The sequence below is a fragment of the Eumetopias jubatus genome, unplaced genomic scaffold (assembly GCF_037043125.1).
Source record: "Eumetopias jubatus isolate StellerSeaLion01/CBP00866 unplaced genomic scaffold, mEumJub1_p1.0 scaffold_6, whole genome shotgun sequence".
In the NCBI taxonomy this organism is placed as follows: domain Eukaryota; kingdom Metazoa; phylum Chordata; class Mammalia; order Carnivora; family Otariidae; genus Eumetopias; species Eumetopias jubatus.
In genome coordinates, this window is record NW_028274812.1 from 94,953,750 (window position 1) to 94,975,008 (window position 21,259).

A 21,259-nucleotide genomic window follows, 5' to 3' on the forward strand; every position below is an offset into this window, starting at 1 on the left:
CTGGCTATTCGGGGTCTTTTCTGGTTCCATACAAATTTTAGGATTACTTGTTCCATTTCTTTGAAAAAAGTGGATGGTATTTTGATGGGGATTGCATTGAATGTGTAGATTGCTCTAGGTAGCATTGACATCTTCACAATATTTGTTCTTCCAATCCATGAGCATGGAACGTTTTTCCATTTCTTTGTGTCTTCCTCAATTTCATTCATGAGTATTTTATAGTTTTCTGAGTACAGATCCTTTGCCTCTTTGGTTAGATTTATTCCTAGGTATCTTACGGTTTTGGGTGCAATTGTAAATGGGATCGACTCCTTAATTTCTCTCTCTTCTGTCTTGTTGGTGTATAGGAATGCCACTGATTTCTGTGCATTGATTTTATATCCTGCCACTTCAGTGAATTCCTGTATGAGTTCTGCAGTTTTGGGGTGGAGTCTTTTGGGTTTTCCACATAAAGTATCATATCATCTGCAAAGAGTGAGATTTTGACTTCTTCTTTGCTGATTTGGATGCCTTTGATTTCTTTTTGTTGTCTGATTGCTGTGGCTAGGACTTCTAATACTATGTTGAATAGCAGTGGTGATAGTGGACATCCCTGCCGCGTTCCTGACCTCAGGGGGAAAGCTCTCAGTTTTTCCCCATTGAGAATGATATTCGCTGTAGGTTTTTCATAGATGGCTTTTATGATATTGAGGTATGTACCTTCTATCCCTATACTCTGAAGAGTTTTGATCAAGAAAGGATGCTGTACTTTGTCAAATGCTTTTTCTGCATCTATTGAGAGGATCATATGATTCTTGTTCTTTCTTTTGTTAATGTATTGTATCACGTTGATTGATTTGCGGATGTTGAACCAGGCTTGCAGGGATAAATCCCACTTGGTCGTGGTGAATAATCCTTTTAATGTACTGTTGGATCCTATTGGCTAGTATTTTGGTGAGAATCTTTGCATCCATGTTCATCAAGGATATTGGTCTGTCATTCTCCTTATTGATGGGGTCTTTTTTTGGTTTTGGGATCAAGGTAATGGTGGCCTCATAAAACGAGTTTGGAAGTTTTCCTTCCATTTCTATTTTTTGGAACAGTTTCAGGAGAACAGGTATTAATTCTTCTTTAAATGTTTGGTAGAATTCCCCTGGGAAGCCATCTGGCCCTGGGCTTTTGTTTGTTGGGAGATTTTTGATGACTGCTTCAATTTCCTTAGTGGTTATAGGTCTGTTCAGGTTTTCTGTTTCTTCCTGCTTCAGTTTTGGTAGTTGATACATCTCTAGGAATGCACCCATTTCTTCCACGTTATCTAATTTGCTGGCATATAGTTGCTTATAATATGTTCTTTTAATTGTTAGTATTTCTTTGGTGTTGGTTGTGATCTCTCCTCTTTTACTCATGATTTTGTTGACTTGGGTCATTTCTCTTTTCTTTTTGATAGGTCTGGCCAGGGATTTATCAATCTTGTTAATTCTTTCAAAGAACCAGCTCCTAGTTTCGTTGATCTGTTCTACTGTTCTTTTGGTTTCTATTTCATTGATTTCTGCTCTGAACTTTATTATTTCTCTTCTCCTGCTAGGTTTAGGCTTTATTTGCTGTTTTTTCTCTAGCTCCTTTAGGTGTAGGGTTAGGTTATGTATTTGAGACCTTTCTTGTTTTTTGAGAAAGGCTTGTATTGCTTTATACTTTCCTCTCAGGACTGCCTTTGCTGCATCCCAAAGATTTTGAACGGTTGTGTTTTCATTTTCATTGGTTTCCATGAATTTTTTTAATTCTTCTTTAATTTCCTGGTTGACCCATTCATTCTTTAGTAGGATGCTCTTTAGCCTCCATGTATTTGAGTTCTTTCCGACTTTCCTCTTGTGATTGAGTTCTAGTTTCAAAGCATTGTGGTCTGAAAATATGCAGGGAATAATCCCAATCTTTTGGTACCAGTTGAGACCTGATTTGTGACCTAGGATGTTGTCTATTCTGGAGAATGTTCCATGGGCACTAGAGAAGAATGTGTATTCCGTTGCTTTGGGATGGAATGTTCTGAATATATCTGTGAAGTCCATTTGGTCCAGTGTATCATTTAAAGTCTTTATTTCCTTTTTGATCTTTTGCTTAGATGTTCTGCCATTTCAGTCAGGGGGGTGTTAAAGTCCCCCACTATTATTCTATTGTTGTCCATGTGTTTCTTTGCTTTTGTTATTAATTGCCTTATATAATTGGCTGCTCCATGTTAGGGGCATAGATATTTACAATTGTTAGATCTTCTTGTTGGATAGACTCTTTAAGTAGGATATAGTGTCCTTCCTCATCTCTTATTACAGTCTTTGTTTTAAAATCTAATTTGTCTCATATAAGGATTGCCACCCCAGCTTTCTTTTGGTGTCCATTAGCATGGTAAATGGTTTTCCACCCGCTCACTTTCAATCTGGGGGTGTCTTTGGGTCTAAAATGAGTGTCTTGCAGACAGCATATCAATGGGTCTTGTTTTTTAATCCAATCTGATAGCCTGTGTCTTTTGATTGGGGCATTTAGCCCATTTACAGTCAGGGTAACTATTGAAAGATATGAATTTAGTGCCATTGTATTGCCTGTAAGGTGACTGTTACTCTATATTGTCTGTGTTCCTTTCTGGTTTATGCTGCTTTTAGGCTCTCTCTTTGCTTAGAGGTACCCCTTTCAATATTTCTTGGAGGGCTGGTTTCGTGTTTGCAAATTCCTTTAGTTTTTGTTTGTCCTGGAAGCTTTTTATCTCTCCTCTTTTCAATGACAGCCTAGTTGGATATAGTATTCTTGGCTGCATATTTTTCTCGTTTAGTGCTCTGAATATATCATGCCAGTCCTTTCTGGTCTGCCAGGTCTCTGTGGATAGGTCTGTTGCCAGTCTAATGTTTCTACCATTATAGGTTACACATCTCTTCTCCCAAGTTGCTTTCAGGATTTTCTCATTGTCTCTGAGACTCGTAAATTTTACTATTAGATGTCGGGGTGTTGAACTATTTTTATTGATTTTGAGAGGGGTTTTCTGTGCTCCTGGATTTTGATGCCTGTTTCCTTCCCCACATTAGGGAAGTTCTCTGTTATAATTTGCTCCAATATACCTTCTGCCCCCCTCTCTCTTTCTTCTTCTTCTGGGATCCCAATTATTCTAATGTTGTTTCATCTTATGGTATTGCTTATCTCTCGAATTCTGCCCTCGTGATCCAGTATTGTTTATTTCTCTTTTTCTCAGCTTTATTTTCCATCATTTGGTCTTCTATATCGCTGATTCTCTCTTCTGCTTCATTATCCTAGCAGTTAGTGCCCCCATTTTTGATTGCACCTCATTAATAGCCTTTTTGATTTCGACTTGGTTAGATTTTAGTGCTTTTATTTCTCCAGAAACGGTTTCTCTAATAACTTCCATGCTTTTTTCAAGCCCAGCTAGTATCTTTAAAGTCATGATTCTGAACTCTAGGGCCGACATGGTACTAATGTCCGTATTGAGTAGGTCCCTGGCAGACGGTACTACCTCTTCTTCTTTTTGCTGAGGTGATTTTTTCCATCTTGTCATTTTGTCCAGAGGAGAATAGATGAATGAGAGAACAAAATGCTAACAGGGTAACAACGTCCACAGAGAATATACTCTAAACAAATCAGAAAAGACCTGAAACCAGGGGAAAAGAAAGGGAAAGAAAGAAAAAAGAAAGAGAAAAAAAAAGAAAAAGAAAAAGATAAAAATAAACAAAAACAGAACAAACAAAAAAAACAGAATATGATTAAATATGATCAGGCTGGTGCATAGATCAGTGCCACACACTAGATTTTGGGTGTATTTTGGTCTGTTAGAAGAAAGTGCCTCCCAAAATTTTAAAGAAAGAAAGAGTTATATATGTACAAAATAAGGGTTGATATGATGAAGGGATGGAATATGACTGTAAAGATGAAAATTATAAAAAATTTTATAAAAGAATTGATAAGTTGTTTGAAAAAAGAAAGAAGAGGATTAAAAAAAAAAGAAAAAAAGGGGAGGGAATGTGATCAGGCAGGAGACTAGAACAGTTTTGTTCTAGAGATTTAGTGTATATTTTGATCTTTTAGAAGAAACTGTATCTCAAAATTTTAAAGAGAGAACAACTTATATATATATATGACAAAAGTAAGGGTAACTACTATGAAGGGATAGAATATGACTCTAAAAATGAAAAATAAATTTTTTTTTCTAAAAAAGGGATTGATAAGATGTTGGTTGAAAAAGGGAAAAAGAAAAATTCAAAAAAAGACAGTTAAAAAAATTAACTTTGAAAGACTAAAGAATCATGATAAAAAAGCCGTGAATTCTATGTGCAGTATTCCCCTAGCGGTGGAGTTCTGCCGTTCTCATTGATCGGTAAACTTGGTCTTGGCGGGCTGTTCTTGCTGATCTTCTGGGGGAGGGTCCTGTTGCCGTGGTTCCCAAATGTCTTTGCCAGAGGCGGAATTGCCCTGTCCTTTTCTGTCCGGGCTAAGTAATCTGCTCGGGGTTGCTCTCGGGAGCTTTTGTTCCCTGCAAGCTTTCCGTACAGCTTTGGAGGACGATAGCGAAAATGGGGGCCTCCCAATCTCCGCCCAGGAGGAGCCGAGAACTCGGGGCCCCGCTCCTCAGTGCGCCCCCAGAGAAAAGCAGTCAATCACTCCCATCTCCCCGGTCTCCGGCCACACTCTGTGCTCACCCGGCCTGTGACCCAGCATTTCTATCTCTGGCACACGACCAGGTGTGGAGTCTCCAAACCCAGCAGATCCCTGTGGTGGGCTCCTGCATCTCTCCTCCCATGGGAGGAAGGGGAGTCTCCCTGGAACTGCCGCTTGTTGGGTCCCTGCTGGAGGAGCAGTGGCCTGACTGTGTCCCCGATCACAGTTTATGGCAATCTGGAGCTGCGAGCCCGCGCCTCGGCTCCGTCTCTGCAGCCGGCTTCCCTGGTCCGATCCCTGGGAGCTCTGCTGCACTCAGGCACCCCTGGTCTTTCTGTGACCCCGAGGGTCCTGAGACCACACTGTCCCGCGAGGGTTCCACCCCCTGCTTAGCCACTGAAGCAACGTCCCTCACCGGAGCTGACATCTAAAAGTTCCGATTTTGTGCTCCGCTGCTCTATCACTTGCCAGAAGTGGCTGACAGAGGCCCCCTCCCCTGCTGTCTATCCTCCCGAATATCGCCTTGGATTCACTTCTCCGCACATCCTACCTTCCAGAAAGTGGTTGCTTTTCTGTTCAGAGAGTTGTTGCTATTCTTTTCTTCGATCTCCTGCTGAGTTCGTAGGTGTTCAGAATGGTTTGATCCCTATCCAGCTGAATTCCTGGGGCCAGATGAAATCCAGGTCTCCTACTCCTCTGCCATCTTGCTCCACCCTTCAGGTTTTATTTTTAAGTAATCTCTATACCCAGCCTGGGGCTTGAACCCACAACCTTGAGATCAAGAGTTGCATGCTCTTCCGACTGAGCCAGCCAGGCATCACTGTATTTATTGTTCATCATGGTGACATTTGTTTCACATTGGATGGTAAAGGCGATGATCATGGTATCTTGCAGTTATGTAGCATTTTTTATATATAGTCTTTATGTGAACCCTCAGAATAATCACTTGAGACAAGAAAAATAGGCAGTATTACATGATAAACAAAGCCTCAGCATTTTTTTCAGGCATTACAGAAGTTAAATTAGTTTGTTTGTGTATTTCCTCCTAAAATTCTTTTTTTTTTTTTTTAGATTTATTTATCTATTGTAGAGAGATGGGGCGGGGGGTGCGGGACAGAGACGGTCCCAAGCAGACTCGGCACTGAGCATGGAGCCCAATGTGGGGCTCAATTCCATGACCCCAAGATTACAACCCAAGCTGAAGCCAAGAGTCAGATGTCCAACCGACTGCACCACAGGCATCCCTCTCCTAAAATTCTTAAGAAATTAAGCCATAAGACTTAAAAACAGCTTTCCATTTTACATATTTTCTTTTAAGTTGACAACATTGCTTCTTAAAAATGATAATTTTATTTTCAGATAATAGAATTTTTGTTGTCTAGTTTGAACTAGAGGCCTTGTGTTTAACGTTTTATTTTGCAGATGAGAAAATTGAGGCCTAGAGAGTTTAGGCTCCTTGTGCTAGTTCATGAGACCTGCAGCAGAAGCTAGACTACAGTGCATGCCTCCTAATTATTTTTCCCTTATTACATGTTTTCTTTTTTCCTAACTTGGTTTTGCATGGCCTAATATTATTATTATTATCTTTTCTACACATGCCTAATTTTTTTTCCTTTTTTTAAAGATTTTATTTATTTTAGGGAGAGAGAGAGACAACGTTAGAGGGAACACAAGCAGGGGGAGTGGGAGAGGGAGAAGCAGGCTTCCTGCGGAGCAGGGAGCCTGATGTAGGGCTCGATCCCAGGACGCAGGGATCATGACCTGAGCCAAAGGCAGACGCTTAACAACTGAACCACCCAGGCTCCCCTAATTTAATTTTTCTTTACTGTTGCATAAATATGGTGATGAAAAATGACACCTGGTTTTGGAAGGTTTCCTTGATGTTAGAAAGAAGATTTAGTTTTGTCTGGCAAAGCAAGTTGTGAAATTGCTTTCCTATGAAATACGTGTTCAGAATCACACTTCATCTTTAACTGTCTGGGAGTGAGAATGACATAGGAAATGGATGTGGATTGAAATGTGGCTTTGGCGGGTGTGGGCGGGTATGGTGGACTGGAGAGCCCAGAATTCTCAGCGCTGTGTGAGGAGGCCTCACAGGAGGCCTCATCCTGATTGTGGGCTGAGAATGTCAGACCTATACAATAAAGTAATTTATTTTGTGAGTTTAGGCCAGGATCAGGAACTACATAATATTGTTTATATAATTGTGATCCCTTTTAGGTTCAGACCCTTTTAGAGTTAGGCTGCTTTCTGGTTACACTGGAGATACATAGAGAAGTACATAGATTTAGATGCACTCATGTACAGAAATTTATAAGCAGAGCTCTTCTGCCTTGTTTTTAAGTAGCTCCTTAGCCTTATAAATTACACTATACTTTGGAATGGGACTAAGGGAATTCTTACAGTGCTCTAATATGTGAGTAGAAAAGTAAGGGTTAGTACGCATTTCACTAAGTTGCTTATCTGCATGCATATGTGTCATGCATGTAGTAGATGTGTTCCTGTGAAGATCCTTGAAAACTGATTCATCTCTGAAATATAATTAAGGACTTGAGGGGATTGTCGTTTAATGGTATCCCAAGGTAAATATTCTAATGGAAGGTATAATCATTTCATAACCTTTTTTTGATATTTATAGGTTTTCTAAATTAGGACTGCCCAAAATGTGTTATGATATGCTCTTCTTTTTTTTTTTTTTAAGGGAAATAAAGTATTTTTTAAACCTTATTTTACTTTTGTGTCATTATCTTGTGACATCAAAGATTCAACTGATATTTCTTGGGAATTAAGAAATCAGAATAAAATGTCAGTCTGTGAAGATGGGAACACTTGTTTTAATAATTTAACTTTCAGTGTTACTGGCCATTTTTATAGGTATTATTGGTATTAGCAGTTATTTAGAGCTATTGAGTCTAAGTTTGATACTTATATTATTTGTAGTTAATGATGCATACATAGATAGCTAATTGAATACTGAAAAGTTCTGTGATTTGGGCAAAAACACATAGGAACTAATAACTATGATAAGAAACTCATAAGGGAATTTTTTCTTCATTAGTCAAAAATATTTTCTGGCACTAATAAAAAAACTGCAAAACGTATATAGTCAACTAAGATGATAAAACTTAATAGCATTTAAAGTTTTTTAGGATGAAAAACTCAACCATAAAAAGTTGCCTTCCAGTTTCCATTAGGCCTTTTCTTGCTTGTTATGTATTCAGATAGTTTTGATCATATTTTAGATCTTTGTATTATTTTGTGCTGTATATTCAGTTGACATTTTGGAAGTGCAAAAAAGTTTGACTCATATGTACAAAACCTTTAAGAGTTTACTCCACCACCTGGCAAGCACATAGGGCATGTGCCCTATGTGTAATGTAGGTAGAGTTCTTGTGTCTGTCTCTAGACCACTTCCTTGGCTCCTTTCCTGAGAGCAGCACAAAGTAACGCAGCCTAGAGTCACTAAAAGGTGAGAAAATGGAAACATGCCAACCCACCACTGTGGAACAGCCATCTTAATAGCCTGCTTTGACATTTGTCTCTCCAGCACAAAACTTACAGCACGCCAAGTATTTACAGGAGATATCCCTCCTTGGCAGACCGAAGAAAGCTTTTGGGGAATCTTTGATGGTTTGTGCTCTTAAAATCACAAGCTTCAATCAGGCCTGTGGAATGGAGGAAGAAGCTATTTTAGTTTAAGTGTTAACATGGTTATAAAAAATGTCCATCACAAGAAGATTGATGTTGTACAGGGGAGGATTTGGGCAGAGGTTTTCCAACTTGATGCATGTGAATTTTTAACAACTTTTTATTTTGAAATAAGTATAGACTCAAAAGGAAGTTTCAAAAATAGTAATTATGTAGAGTCTCATGGACCCTTCACCTGGCTTATATTTCTAGATTTTTAAAGTATAGAGTGTGTGTCTCTGGCATCCTGGGTTTTGTGGCACAGAGAATAGGAAGACCAACTCAGGTTGGGGGGAGGGGTAAAAACTTGCCCCTCCTGCTGAGGTTGCCCTGGCTGTTACACCAGGAATCATGAAGGTCACTGCCGTTGCCTGTATTTAAAAAATTGTAACCCCATGTAGTTGGCCAATCCTATACTAATTCTCGTATGTTAAAAATATAACAATTCTATGTGTCTTTAGGAGTTATTAATTTGAAATTTGCTCTTTTTTAGTTTTTGGTTTTTAAATTCTAAGTTTAGTTTTTAAGTAATGAGAGAGTAACAATGAAAATATCACTGTGAGAGTGAACACCATATGAGGAATGTTTTCTACTTGTCCCTGTTCTTGTCTGAGTGTTAAAGATGATCCCAGGTTCAGGACCAAAAGTTTAAATTGCTTTTCTCTCTGTAGGTTCGAAAACATGTGAATGATCTCTATGAAGACTTAAGGGATGGACACAATTTAATTTCCCTTTTAGAGGTTCTTTCGGGAGATACCTTGGTAAGTCTTAAATTTCTTAATTTAGTTTGAAGAACATGTAATCCTGTCCACATGGGACCAGTGTGTTGTCAGTAGACACTGTTCAGATTTTTGACACATTCACCTTTTTTGCACTGTGAATTCTGCCTGAAAAAGAGTTCTGGATAGCTTCCTAATCATTTTCAGACTTCAAATGATGTGAATTTGGGCGATTGAAGCACTTTGATTACTTTGCTTATATAATCCGTTCTATAATTAAACTACTATTTTTGTTCTTGCTTCTTTTTTACCTTCGGGGTTTTTTTGCTTAGCGGATATTGGATGCATAATATAACCACATATTAAAAGACTCACAAAAAGCAAAGAAAGAAACATTGCTTTCTGAAAAATGGTCTAACCCATTCCACAGGTGTCATTTCCTTTTTTGTGAACATTACTTCCCCTTCTTGGTTACCTGTTCTCCTTCATTATGTTCTGTTCATGCTCTTCTTTCTTTTCGTTTCTGGTCTGTCTTGTGTCTTTGCTGTCCTATCTTCTGTCTGTTATGTTCATTAGCCAAGGGAGCGAGATTTTTTGAAGACCTTACGTTTGGTGAGTGCCACAGAAGCATGCGAATGTGAACAGCATGAGGATGTGGAGGATGAGGATAAGGGGGTAGGTGTCAGCCCCCGTAACTCGACTAACCTAGCCATGACAGTGTGCTGAGCGCTAACGTGATAGAGATGTAACCCACGGGTTCGGGCTCCTTTTTAGAAAATTAGAGAAAGGACCAAAACCCACAGTGAGGTGGTTGTGTGTGTACCAGAAAATTGGAGAAGGGAGTATTTTCTCTTTAAATTTATTTGTACATTACTGTGCAGTGCACAGTAATTGAACAAAGGTGCTTAAATTATATGATGGTATTTTAGCTAAAGAATTTTATATACCTTTTATATAAATACGGAAATCTTGACAACTAGCCTTGCTAATTTTTATGCAAATCCACTTCTGGAATTTATATTTCAAATGTGGCAACTATTGCCTTATTTGAAGGGACTTATGGAAATTTATTTATAATTTAAGTTTATGCTTTAAATCATACTGGCAGTAGGTATTTGGACATTCTTTATGTATTTTCTATGTCTTGTTTTATTTAGAAGGGGGGAAGGTTTTAAAATTTGGAGTCCTGGTAGAACCCACAGAGCTGTTTCATCTTCATGACACTTAGTTGACTTCAGCCCACCTTTGCAAGACAGATATGCTTCTTTTGTCACCCATATCCCAAGTGCCCCTAATTCCATTGGAAATTGTGCCTTTTTTTTTTTTTTTTTGGATCCAGTGGATGAATTCATCAACAGTATTTCTACCTGTTACATAGAACCTATTTTTCCATTCTGCAGTCCGCTGTCTGTTTCATTATGGTGCCTTTGGCTTCAATAACCTATTCATATTTGAGAAGCTAAGCTGTCAGTTTTTTTTTTTCTTCCTTTTGGAAGATTTTATGTGGTAAATTTCAACTCCATTCTTTGTATTTTTGTTAAGCATCTTCTCAGCTCTATCTCCTTATGTTTTTCTTCTGCAAACTTGTAGCATTTCTCAAGGAAAATGGCATCAAGGAAAAGAATTATGGACTGTCAGTTTTCCTGAGACAGTAAATAATCATGTCCATCCCTAAGCATTGTGAAACTATTAGAGTCCAACCGATTTTGTGAAAAAGCTAAAATAAAGAGGAAATATATGGTTTTAATTGCTTTTCTCTCTTCCTCTATCGTGACTAAGTAAAACTCTGTCTTTTCCCTCTTGGTGATTTTTATACTAATTGCATGCTACTTTACCTCATTTTCATTAACATGCCATACATATATAATTATAAAAACCTGCTTAACAATAGAGTTTATTAAGGCAAAATGGGGAGTGGTATTTAATTCTTTCTGTGCATCCAAAGCTAATAAACTGTAGGCTAGAATTGTAGTATAGTGACTATAAAAAGTCTGTATGTTCTATGGTATTTTCTTTTTTTCTTTTGTTTAAATAAAACATATAGAATAAAGCATATGTTTAAATAAAACATATTCAGATAAATCCCTACTTGTTTAAATTCAATTTCAGTTAATACAAAATCATAAAAGTATCTTTAAAAAAAATCTAATGGGTTTACCTGAATAGTAAATACTGTTTTGACTTGTTAAGATGAGCATAAAGTATATTTATAGGGTATATTTATCATAAGTGTATTTAGTATGGTCAGTGGTATCAGAAACTATTGTGTTTTTTATACCCTGCATTTTTCTATTCTTAGCCCAGAGAAAAAGGTCGGATGCGTTTTCACAGACTACAGAATGTACAAATTGCACTTGACTATTTGAAAAGACGCCAGGTATGATGTTTTTCAAAGACTATAATCTTATAAACATATGTGACTGAGTAAATCTACATAGAAACATGTCAGGGAATAAAAAGGTTAAATTTGTGAATTATAATGATTAAGTTTGTGGTTTTGTGAGACAAATATTTAAAAATATGTTCAAACATTTGCTCCAAAGAAAAAGAAGTTAATAGTAGGTGTAAGCCCAGAGGAATTATAAGTGGCTGCATTTCCATCTGAATAAGAGCTACTGATTTTCCTTCTGCTAGAATTGGAATGCTTTGCCTAGGAAGCTTAATGACATTTTAGTAGCAACAGAATGTTAAGAATGCCTATGAACAGTTCTTAGTAGTGGAGCAATACTTTATTATTTATACTTAGTGTATAAAATTATTTTATTAAAAAAAGTTTATATAATACTTAAAAAAACTTAGTGTAAACATTTTTAATACTTAGTAGTGGTAAGGCAATATTTTGTTTTTTATAGAAATAATATTGGGTAATCAAAAGTAGTTAAAGATAAAATAATATTTCTGACAACAGTCTCCAAGTAGCTTGAGGTTTTAGAAGAAATCATGTTAAGGAATGAACACCATATTGGATGGGATCTTGATTTGGTGGCATTGTGGTATTGTAGAGGTATAAGGCAAAGTATTGGTAATGTTTCAGTTAGTAGAAAAAAGGAGAAAAAGAAAATCAGGAGAATGGAAAATTACTGAAAACAATGAGAAATCAGAGGTGGCAACATTTTGCTTGTTAATCGAGTAAGGGAAAAAGGAAGGGAGGGAAATGGGGAGAGGTAAACACTATTTTTTATTATTCATTAGTTTATTATGAACATTAAAGTGCTTTTATTTTTTAAACTTTGATAAATAGTGCTTGAATAGGTTAAATGTTATTTTTATTTACCTTAATATTCTTAATTCTAGTGGAAGTTTCCAGAAGAGCTGATGGTTAATTATGTTTCCTTGTCTGAAATGTTTTTGGCAGTGTATTGTCCAGGAAGTAAGATGTTAGTTATTATCATATTTAATTCATGATATTTAATTATTTTTATCCAGGATATAAATGATAGGTATCATTACTGTCTTTGGTTACCTAAAAATGCATAACTTGATAGTTAATAAGCTTGGTTATTTGATAGTTAATAAGTGTTGTTGTTATTTTTATATTTGAGCAGCCTTCCAAATGTCCAGTGACATATATTTATTTATCTTGGTAACAATTTATGGTAGATAAATAGAAAAATGTTGCTAGATTTTTTTTCCCCACTTTGTGACAGAAGTATGAGAAAGTTATTAAACTTTTATGGTTCAGAACTATTTTATGGTTCAGAACAGTTTCTTAATGGTAAGAGTAAAATAAAGCTTATTTTCAAGTGACAAAATTATATCTAATTTTAAAATCTCAAGTATTTAAGAATTCTCAACTTGAGTTGTATTTTTCTCTTGAGAAGTGAGTACTTTTTAAAAATTTTATTATGTTAATCACCATACATTACATCATTAGTTTTTGATGTAGTGTTCCATGGTTCATTGTTTGCATATAACACCCAGTGCTCCATTCAGTACATGCCCTCTTTAATACCCATCACCAGGCTAACCCATTCCCCCTCCCCCCTCCCCTCTAGAACCCTCAGTTTGTTTCTCAGAGTCCATAATCTCTCATGGTTCGTCTCCCCCACCGATTCCCCCCCTTCATTTTTCCCTTCCTACTATCTTCTTCTTCTTTTTTTTTTTAACATATAATGTATTATTTGTTTCAGAGGTACATCTGTGATTCAACAGTCTTACACAATTCACAGCGCTCACCATAGCACATACCCTCCCCAATGTCTATCACCCAGCCACCCCATCCCTCCCACCCCCCAGAGAAGTGAGTACTTTTAATACTTGTTCTAAAAGAAAAGCCAAAGTAACACTTGTTTTTTCCTTTTTGGTTACTCTATAATTTGCAGTCTAAAATGAGTGGAGATAGGGAGTAACAGTATTTTGAGGATTACTGTTATTTAGATCACTTCGATTTTTTCTTTGTGTAATTTAGAATTGTTTTTATGTAGGTAAAGGTAATTTGTGTGCTGGTTTGAAAAAGTTAGCTTTATCTTTTCTTTTCATATAACGCAGGTGAAATTAGTGAATATTAGAAATGATGACATAACAGATGGAAATCCCAAGTTGACTTTGGGATTAATATGGACAATAATTTTGCACTTTCAGGTAAGCTTAATTTTTCTTAATTGTCATTTCTTTTAGCCTCTCATTGCTGATTTACAAGTAGTTGATATGAAGAATGAATTATGCATTTATGTCCTATGGAAGAAAATAAATTTCAGGCTTCTTTTCTTAAACAATATATTTGAATGTTTCCTTTCAAGTAACATACTGCCTGTGAACCTGGTACCCTGTTTCCTGGTATCAATGAGTTTATAAGATGATGCTTGTAATCTTGTTGAAAACCCACCTGTGCTCGGGAGCTGAAATATGTAATGCGAAGACAAGAGTTTGGTTATAGAGAGGAACGATAGCTTTATTGCTTTGCTGGGCAAAGGAGGCTGCAGCAGGCTAAGGCCTCCAAAACTGCAAGCCCGCCTGGAGGAAGAGGCTCCGGGGTTTTATAGGGAAATACAGAATCTAGCTGGTTTCCACAGGAATTGTGTACATGCAGCTAGCCACCCTCATCATGTTTTCAAGGTGGTTCCTTGTTCCTGAAACAAAAGTATAAGAAGGGAGGAGAGAAGGTTTGTGGAAGAGAGTAAAAAGGTAACTTAGTTTAAAATCAAGCCTCCCTTAGGCATTAATGTAGCCATTTTGATTTTTGCTCAACTTCCTGCTTTTAAGTGGTTTCAGTCTCAGTGTTGGAAGACAAAGATTTCTTTTTACTGAATGCAGACACATTTCTTTTGTTTATTGGACAGTATCACTTGGCTTAGATACATGAACATTTTGTGATTCATTCTTTACTTAGAATGGTTTTTGTTGGTATTCTTGTTTCTCAGCTGAGAACTAGTTTTTCCTGTTGACAGACACTAGATGGCAGTATAATTTTCATAAAGGGATCTCCTGAATTAGAAGTAGCCGTATTTTGTGTAGAGCTGTGCTTTCTCAAACTAGATTTGGGAAGCGTAAATTCAGATTTATTTTTTTTTAAGGATTGAATTTATTTATTTGAGAGAGAGAGCGTGCGCAGGAGCAGGGAGGGGCAGAAGGTGAGGGTGAATGAATCTGAAGCCGACTCCATACTGAGAGTGGAGCCCGGGAGGAGCTTGGTCCCACCACTGGGAGATCAGGTACCAAGAGTCTGAGGCTCAACCGACTGAGCCACCCAGGTGCCCTGAGTAAATGCAGATTAATTTACTATGATTTATCTAATCCATCTGTGCTCATTGAGGGCTGATTTGGAGTTTTACTTTTTTGTAAAACGATGCATTTTGAAAAAAATCATCTTTATTTGATTTAAGGTGAATTCTAACTCAGGAACGTGCTTTAGTTTATTACCCACTTTCCTGCTTATGCAGTGTTCTATGTGCAACTCAGAGCCTGACCCATAGTAGGCATGCAGCAAATCATACTGATTGACTACTGTTCAGTTAAACCTTGAAGGAGGAAGAGGTAGATTGCCAGCTTCAGAAAGGAGCTGAGGTTTTAAACCAAATCATGAGAGGAGTAAGACTTATTTCTTAATTTGTAAAAATTTTCTGGGATTTAAGGAAAATAGTGTACCTGGAGCTCATTTGGGAACAGGATAAATCTGACAGGGATGGAGAGCTGTAGGAATTAGAATCTAGGTAGTTTCCAGGACCTGAACAGGCAGCTGATCAAAATTGTAGCAGTAGGAGTTTGGAGGAGACTCCGGCAATGAGGTGTCACCAGCCAGACTACAGGCTAGCTAATACAGGTAAATGTTCCCTCAGCTGGGCTTTTGCTATCAGGGAGATCTAGTAACAGGGGCTGGGGGCAGGACCCTAAAGATCTGAGGGCCCCCATTACTAGAGCAGCCCTTCCTCAGGGAACTAGGGGACTGAGCATTAAACCAAGGCAGGGATTTGGGCATGGAGCCAGACCTTGTTTCTAGAATTGGGTAAAGACTAAGTAGAACTGCTGGCTGAAAAGCAGATTTCATATGGATGTCCTCAGCAGCATTTTCAGGGATCCTTTAATCAGTCCTCAGTGGATCAGGTCCCAGAACTTTGAGCAGGGTTGAAACTGCAGGAACTCCACATGGGAAGATTAAAGGCCTATTGGAGCAGGAAGCTGGTCCCATCATTACCAACAGAGCTGTGAGACAGGCTGTGTCTGGACTTTGAGCACTTGGGGCCGAGGAAAGCACCCAGGCTGTGGCAGGAGGCAGAGCTTAAGTGGCACCATTGACTCTTACTTATGGCAGTTGATGACATTGGGTACATCCCTTAACCAATCTGAACTTGAAAAATAATGTTTTAGGAAACTGAATCTATCAGTTTTACAAAAAACAGATTGAAACGAGCAGGGTCTGTAGTTAGGGAGGTAGAAGCTAAGAAGCTGAGGTGGTAATCTCTGAGTGGAGTGATAAAGGCCAGAACTCAGGTGGGGATGGAAAACTGAATCCAAGGGATGACATTTTGAAGGAAGAAAGGAATGGACTTGGCAACAGGGCAGAGGATGAAGGAGCAGGATTAAAGATGACTCTGAACTGTTCAGCCTGGGATATAAAACAAACAACAAACCAGCAGACAACTGAGAGAAACAGGGTGATGGTCAGGGGAGAAAGAATGAAGAATGACCATCTGGGTGGTTTGATGGCCTGCTGGGCGTCCTGTGCATCTGTGTGCTGAGCACTTGGAGATATATGAGCAGAGCTGGGAAGTCAGCTACGGGTAATACACTTAGACTTATCAGTATAAAAGTGGTCACTGAGTCCATCAGAGAGAAGGGATCTTCAGAGGATTCAAGAAAACAGCATGTGTGGAGAAGAGCTGAGAGCTAAGGACAGACATCTGAGGAAGGCCCATGATTTGGGGTGCAGGAGGAAGAAGATCCATCTGGGGAAACAGAAAAGAACAGAACATTTGGAGAGATGGATGGAACAACAAGAAAACGTAGTGTTGCTGAATCAGAGGGAAGAGAATATCAAGTAGAAAGGAATGGTGAGCAGTATGAAATGGCACTGAAGAGAGTGAGAAAATGAAGACTGAGAACTAGTTTTACGTAGAAGGAGGACATTGGAGACCTTGGAAGAAACAACTCCCAAGCGACTGGGAGCAGAGACCAGAAAATGACAGACCAAAATGTGAGTAAATGGTTAGGAATTAGATCCTAAGTTTGAAGAAGTTTAAAGCAAAAGGTCATTCAAAAAAATTATGTATTAAACTCTTTGCATTTCGTCACTGGAGGAAAAGGGAAGACCAGCCACAGAAAGTACTTCTAATATAATCCTAATGATCTTATGGCATAATATGGAATCCCATGTATTTTAGAACCCAGATGACAAGATATTATGACTGTTAATTTATCACCAGTATTTAGAATTTAGATCCAGGTCTGTTTAATGTGGAACATAACAATGTTTTGGTAAAATAAAAATATTCCTTCTTATTTAAATGAAATATCTTTTCTTAGTACTATGATAATTTAAGATTAGAATGATTTTACTGGTTATGCCAAAATAGAAGGCTATTTATAGCAGTGGTAATCATCCTCACTCAAAGTGACTGGGCTTTTTTTTTTTTTTCTCTATACTTTACATAAATAAGGGAAGTGATTTCAGAAGATCAATTTATTGTTTAAAAAATATTTGTTACAAGCATCACAAATTGAATCTCTTTTCCAGTCAGGCTTCCTGAAGGTAAGCATTATCAGTAGGTAGTCCCCTATCAGTAGCTACCGTATGCTAGATCCAGAGATGCTAGGATAATGAAGTATGTTGTTGTGTCTATTGGGAGAATGTTCATAAATATAATCTACTGGTGATGAATCAATTGCAGTATAAATAAGGGATGGAGAGGAGGGAATGTTGTGATAGAATCAGGAAGGTGTTAGAGACATTTTCACTGATACTAGAGATAGACTTTGCAGGATGAGTGCCAGCTACCAGGCGGAGACTAAAGTTGGGCCATTTCTGGGAGAGGCAGTGTGCGATGGCCTGGGAATGGATAGTTGGTGAGTTTGGAGGGAGCTGGAGGGAAGGGCGGTTGGGATGCACATCAGTAGTTCAACCTTTATCTTGCCAGTACAAAAACCAGCCATTATGGTTTTACATTCTCATGAATAATGTTCCATTGCAGATGAAGACATGAAAATAAAATTAAAAATGAACCCAAATCTGAGGCTTTGTTTTTGCCATTGTGTCTTTTAGGATTCAGCTTTGCCATTAGAGATTGTTTAATTTTTTTCTTTCAGTGATTAATCATCATGCAGGCCTATCATTGACTAGTATCGGCAGCATTGCTAACTTGACTGTTTAATTGAATATTCTTATTTAGAAAAGTATAATGAGTTCCATCTTGTGATCAGTCTAAAGACTACCTAGAGAATGGCAATTATCATGTTTTTCCACTTAGTCAAATGATACCTGCTTACGTGTAAGTCCAGTCATGCCATACTAATTTTCTTTTTACCATATCTATGACTCAGTTTTAGAAATATGCACACCTTGGATAATCAGGCTCCATATTGACTTACTCTTTTTTTTTAGCAAGGCCCTAGTAAAATTAAATTAAATATTTAACTAGGGTACAATTATAAGAGTTACCTACGAAGTTTAACTGCCTTCATTCATGTATAAGAAACACGTTTATGTGTTTCTTCTGGCGGCTAAGCATTTCATGCTTCAAATCATAAAACTGATCAGTTTGCTTATGTGAAAATCCTAATGCTTACATAAGGAAAATGGCTTGGAAAATGTAATGGCATATGAAAATGTAATATGAAATATGAAAAATTCTATTACATAATATGAAAAATATTACAAACTATTTTATGATTTTTACTTTATTATTATTTTTAAAGATTTTAGTTATTTGAGAGAGAGAAAGCGAGAGAGACGGAGCACGAGGGGAGGGGGAGGGGCAGAGGGAGAGGGAAGGGAGAAGCAGACTCCCTGCTGAGCAGGGAGCCTGATACCAGACTCAATCCCAGGACCCTGAGATCATGACCTGAGCCGAAGGCAGACACTTAACCGACTGAGCCACTCAGGCACCCCTATGAGATTGATTTTAGAAACAATTTTTATCGAGTATCTTAGGAATTTAGCATTTATTATCTCTCCTTCAGCTGTTGAATCATCCTGTTTTTGTTTTTCAATGGTTGCTGTTTTGAAAAAGTTTTAGTATAATTTACAGAGATTTTTAAGCCCCCCTTTTCTTTGCAAGTACCAGAATTAGTTGGTGTTTCTTAAGAAAAAAATTATACGTTAGAGACTCCCTGAAACTACTTTAGAAAGGCATTTTGCTAAATGACTCCTGACTGGTATTTGCTTTCTGTTTGCTCTCCGATTTGTTGAACCACCAATAGTTTCAAAGGTTAATGCAAACTTTGGTAGTGTAAACTGCATTTCAGAAAACTGAAAGTTAAACTGAGGGTCAGAGTCTTCTTGTATGATAAAGCGAAAGGTTTGCCTTGAAAGCTCATCAGCATTATAATTTTACAGTGAGCCGTAATGTTTGTCTAAGAGGATTGGTGGCCAGAAATAAGCCACGGTGTATAATGAGACACAGGGACCCAGCTGGGCAAGATGCCATGGTATTTCTTGCGTGCGCTTTTCTCATAAGCAAAATGGCCTCATGCTGAAGAGGATGGTCATGAAGTCTGAGGAATTAGAGATCAGAGTGGAATTTTCAGGCTTAATGCAGAAGATCGAAGGAAGCCCTGGATTTTGAAATGAGTTAATCTGTGGAACTGTGATTTCCTGCAAATCAAATGGGGAATGTCTGTGGATGTGTCAGAGCCGAGAAAGAACAGTATTTAGATCCTGCCAAAACTCCTTTGAGCCCTGAAAAATACTCTCCCAGAAGAAAATATTTCAGGAGAAAGCTGATCAAGACAACTGTAGGCGACACAGAGTCAGTAGAGCCAAACAAGCAAAATGAAGGCAAGAAGAGTGGCATTCAGCTCTCAGAAGAACAGCGAGCTCTTTTACCCAGGAGACTGGTACGGGAGGACTCCGCTGCCCCAGACCCCACACTGGAAGATGGGATTCCGCAAGAGAAGACACAAGTTTTAGTTGATGGTGTGAAACAGAAACTGGTGCCGAGTGCTGCAAGAGATCTGTCTTACCATGGGGACACTTCTGCTAATGACAGGGACACAGAAGCAAAAGTTAGTGACCTGGAGGAAAGGATTCCAGAAAAGGACAGCACTCCATATTGTGCAAAGAGGAAGGAACATTTAGATGATGCCAACAGGAGAGAAATAACATTCCAAAGGAAAACTGATGTTTTAACGTTACGAAAGGCAGCCAGCTTAAGTTCCATTCACTATGGTACAGAGAGATTTGAAAAAAGTGGGTTTTCTGAAGACCCATCAAAAAATTATAGCAGTGTTCAAGGAAAGCAAAACACTGAGAGATTTTGCCCTCATGACATGTACCATTTTTGCTTTGAAAAAAAGAGATGTCATTCCCTCTGTACCAATGTGTCCTCTGTTTCCAAGGACACAGATGGAAATGAGGTAAGTGAAACGTGGAGTCTGAGTTTAAGGTATAAATAAGGACTCAGGTACTTATTATATCCGACTGAGGTTCTGTAATTTGTCAAAGTTTTCATATTAGTTTATGTGAAAGTTGGAGATTTCTTGGTACATTTTGTTATTTGTAACCTTAGGTTTGATTAGTATGATTTTTATTTTCTATGATATCTGCATTTCTTTGATCGCATTTAAATTTAAGCCCCCGTACGTTTTTGTTGGAAGACTTAGAAAAGCATCGCCTTGAGACAATGCACATCTTTTGAAGTTCTCTAGTTCACGGTCCTTGACTTTTCCAATGGAAGAGCCTTTGGAAACTTAGCTGCAGTGTAGGCAAAAATTGCATCAGAAAACAGTCACGAGAAGATAATAGTTTCATGATGGATGTTGGGAGGATACAGTACAATTATCAGTCAGTACTGACTTGCTGATCCATAAGTTTGAAAAGCCAATGCCAGTTCTCTACCAGTTTTCATGCACAGGAACACTCACATAATTGCTTTTAATTGTGTGTGTGTGTGTGTGTGTGTGTGTGTGTGTGTGTGTGTGTTGGGGTGGGTATCACAGATGAAATCGCCCAAATCTCTTTTGTTTGTTACATGAGTTATTCCCCAGCCCCCATCTAAAATCAGAAATCATTTGGGCAGCATGTCCTAGGAATTTCAGTATGACACTGACTTCCAGGAAGTTGAGATCTTTATTCCTAACACTGATATTTAGCTTTAGACAAGTTACTTCTCTGCGGTTTTCACTTGTCTTTAAAATGTAACTGAATATTTATTTACTTGCTTGAGACATGCATTACCTAGACAGCTTCTACATGTTACTAGGTGGGAGTGGATGGTCTTTCAGCTCTTTCTCACTTTGTCTTTTAACAAAAACCCTGGACATAAGTTTGGTATGTGATGTTAAAAAGTCTTGGCGAGGTCAGCGGAGATCATTTGCATAGCAACAGAATGAGGTTTTATCAGGGTCAGTGTGCATGATCCTCGTGGGCCTTGGCTGTGGAGCTCTGGGAAGCTCTTCCCGTGTATGTATACTGCCATGCCTTGCCAATAGTATGTCAGCCCTTAGATTTACATTTTTCAGTGGTTACATTTTGAAAAGAAAGCATAGAGTCTGTGTCAGTGCAAAAGGAAACTACTTAGCTGTTCTGTGTTTAGGAATGAAACCACTTGCTTTGCTCCATGTTTTCCAGCTGTTTT

At 38.1% G+C, this 21,259-nt stretch overlaps 1 protein-coding gene across 11 annotated transcripts in view; it reads left to right on the forward strand.

Annotated features, from left to right (window-relative positions):
- The window catches only part of DST (dystonin), a 478,002-nt gene that overhangs the window by 245,743 nt on the left and 211,000 nt on the right, over positions 1–21,259 (forward strand). For 5 of the 11 annotated variants that reach the window (XM_088024332.1, XM_088024333.1, XM_088024335.1 and 2 more), the window contains exons 6-9: positions 8,985–9,074; positions 9,609–9,707; positions 11,332–11,409; positions 13,521–13,613. In XM_088024332.1, coding sequence (XP_087880458.1) covers positions 8,985–9,074; positions 9,609–9,707; positions 11,332–11,409; positions 13,521–13,613 — 360 coding nt within the window. The remainder of the gene's footprint in view (positions 1–8,984; positions 9,075–9,608; positions 9,708–11,331; positions 11,410–13,520; positions 13,614–21,259) is intronic. The other 6 variants (XM_028097751.2, XM_088024338.1, XM_028097753.2 and 3 more) reach the window with 2 other exon arrangements.